Source organism: Monoraphidium neglectum (genome assembly GCF_000611645.1).
Source record: "Monoraphidium neglectum strain SAG 48.87 unplaced genomic scaffold scaffold05820, whole genome shotgun sequence".
NCBI classification, from domain to species: Eukaryota; Viridiplantae; Chlorophyta; class Chlorophyceae; order Sphaeropleales; family Selenastraceae; genus Monoraphidium; species Monoraphidium neglectum.
Window position 1 is genome coordinate 919 of NW_014007811.1, and position 1,126 is coordinate 2,044.

General features: G+C 62.4%; 1 protein-coding gene across 1 annotated transcript; it reads right to left on the bottom strand.

The window, feature by feature from the left end:
• Positions 1 to 337: 337 nt before the first annotated feature.
• On the bottom strand, positions 338 to 906 carry MNEG_15943 (hypothetical protein; the record flags this gene model as incomplete). The annotated part of the gene is made up of 2 exons (XM_014035585.1): positions 338 to 429; positions 791 to 906. Coding segments are annotated over 2 exons (208 nt in total), but the record flags the coding sequence as incomplete, so codon positions are not given.
• Positions 907 to 1,126: the final 220 nt, after the last annotated feature.

Sequence of the window (1,126 nt, forward strand, 5' to 3'; positions counted from 1 at the left end):
TGGCAGCACTTGTGGCAGGAGGCGTTTGGACGCGGCCCTGATTGGCGCTCACTATGAACCAGTTGAGGAGCGGCGGCAGCTGCGGCGTCGGCGGCCGCGACTGCTTGCTGCCTGGGGGCAGGCCGAGCCAAGGGGCGGTGGGTTTGCAGGTTGTGGGGAAAAGGGGGCCAAGCCTGCCTGACCCCAGGGAACGGGGTGAAACAGCGTTTCGGCGGCGCAAGTGGCACCAGTTGAGGCGGGACCATCCCTGTGTGGTGCGCGTCACATGCCTGATCCGCGCATCTCATACAAGACCCCGGTCATTATATCGGTCCACACACTGCATCGGTCCGCTCACCCTTGGGCCCAACGAAGCTCATGATGACGCGCGAGGTGCCCTTGCCAGTGGGCGTGGCGTAGAGCAGCATGGTCACGCCAGGGAAGTGGTACCTGGTCACGCCCCGGTTTTGGGGGGGGGGGGCGGCAGCGGTTGAAGATTGCTTGAAAATGTTTGATGGTTTTGAGCTTGCCTCAAGACAATTGCAGCAATGTGTGTGTGTGTGTGTGCGTGTGTGTGTGCATGAGTGCGTGTGTGCGTGTGTGTGTGTTCACGTGCAGAGCATGTGTGCATGAGTATGCGCATATGCAAGTGCGTGCGCACGCCCACGTGTATTTCGGTGGCAGCTCTGCATGCAAGCCCATCCTTCAAAAGCACTTTGTGGGCCTGCCCTTACAACCTACGACACACTCCTTGCCGCAATACCTCTCTCCATACTGCATGCAACGACGCCGCTCGACTCACGCAGCCCACCTGACCAGGGACGGGGCGCGGTACTCGAATGTGTAGTCGCCCATGCTGCCGGGGGGCATCTTGACGGCCATGGTGAAGCCCTCCTTGGTGGCCGGGCCCACGGGGGTGATCGTCATCCGCTGGTCGCTCTCACGGTCGCCCTTTGCAGCGGTGGTGGTGGTGGTGGTGCGTCAGACGCCAAGGGTGGAACAGGGATATGGGGCCCTGTGTTTCGTCAGTCAACTAGGGCGCAGCATGGGGCTGGCGGGCAGGTGGAACGGCCGTGCTGGAGCTTCTGAATCAGCAGGCTGTGCCGGATGGCGCAGGAAGAGGTGATGGGTGGACCGCCGCAGGGCC